Source organism: Eurypyga helias, unplaced genomic scaffold, assembly GCF_000690775.1.
Source record: "Eurypyga helias isolate BGI_N326 unplaced genomic scaffold, ASM69077v1 scaffold8610, whole genome shotgun sequence".
Lineage (NCBI taxonomy): Eukaryota > Metazoa > Chordata > Aves > Eurypygiformes > Eurypygidae > Eurypyga > Eurypyga helias.
Window position 1 is genome coordinate 59,348 of NW_010225006.1, and position 1,284 is coordinate 60,631.

General features: G+C 45.1%; 1 protein-coding gene across 2 annotated transcripts in view; it reads right to left on the reverse strand.

The window, feature by feature from the left end:
- Positions 1-1,191, reverse strand: part of GLRA1 (glycine receptor, alpha 1) — a 23,380-nt gene extending 22,189 nt beyond the window's left edge. For both annotated transcript variants that reach the window (XM_010147629.1, XM_010147620.1), the window contains exon 1: positions 1,065-1,191. In XM_010147629.1, the coding sequence (XP_010145931.1) occupies positions 1,065-1,143 (79 nt within the window). In that variant the 5' untranslated portion in view covers positions 1,144-1,191. The remainder of the gene's footprint in view (positions 1-1,064) is intronic.
- Positions 1,192-1,284: the final 93 nt, after the last annotated feature.

The following is a 1,284-nucleotide window of genomic DNA, read 5'->3' on the forward strand; positions in this document are numbered from 1 at the left end:
TTAAATATTAAAGTTTAATTTCTTTTGTGTGTGTGTGCATAATTTAGTGGTAGGCAGGTTTACAGCGTGTTTTATTTAACTCTTTGTGATTTGGATAAAACCAGCAGTGTTTTCTGTTGCCTAGCTGATTACTAGGACATAAGCTTCCCACCTATCTTTGAGTTTAAAAGCCCAAACAGAGCTCATTGCTTGAAGCTGGATGGCAGGTGCTGTCACCATGATTAATGGGTCCTGGGAGCTCTATGTTAGCATTACCAGTGACTCTGGAGGCAGAGGGATTAGTGGTGGGAAACAAAAGGGAATAAAATGAGCATTTAAGAGGGCTGGACAGTAGGGCAGGTCCCATTTTATCTCTGGTTGTGAGTCAAGGGCAAATAGCTCTGGGAAAGTGAGATCAGTTAACAAGAAAACAAGAAATCCCCAATACCCCACCGTTGTTAGAGTTGTTTTGAGAAATAAAGATGTTCTGTGGCCTCTTCTAAGGCATGCCTCAATGCTGCTTGGCTGCTGGGAAATACAGGGTGAACTGAGGAAGTCAGGAGTGAAACAGAGCTGTTGCGACGGAGCTGTGTTGGGCACTGACTTGAGAGCCCATCTGCTACGGGGGACGGCAGTGGGTCAGAGCTGCTGCCCACATCTCTGAATTCCTCTGGAACCAACAGGAGAGACCCCTCTTGGCTTCATTGGTGTAAGGGGAAGCGTTAACCACTGTTAGGTGCTGTGGACTGTGACTTCAGGGGAAAGGAAAGCTGAAGTTCTTATCCTAATCTGATGTTGAGGTCACTGTGTGGTTTGGCAGGTTCCCCGATCCCTCTGTGTGTTGAGATCAAAGTGCTTCCTCCATGTAAAGCTGTTACAAGGTTGTTTCCGTTCCGAGTGGAAATCAAATGACTTTCCAGATGTCTACAAAGTATCCATGTGCCAAATCTCTCATCATATATATTTCATATGAACATAAGTTTAGATTGTTCATATTTCATGAACAGTTAGGGAGGCATTCATGAGGATTGCATGCAGTTTTCAGTCCCAAAACAAAATGCCATAAAAGCGGGGATTTTGCATACCTTTAAAATTTGGCCTGATCCTGGCATCGTATCCTGATGTTCGCCCCATCAACTTATCCAAGAAATCGGAAGGAGACATGGGTTTGGGGGCAGATCGTGCTGCTGCTTCAGCTTCTTTAGATGCTGCCAGGCTGTGTGAGTAGAAAGAGTCAGTGTTAGTATACATCCCATACTGGGGAAGGTTTGGGGTCCAGAAACAGAGCAGTCGGCATCTCATTCC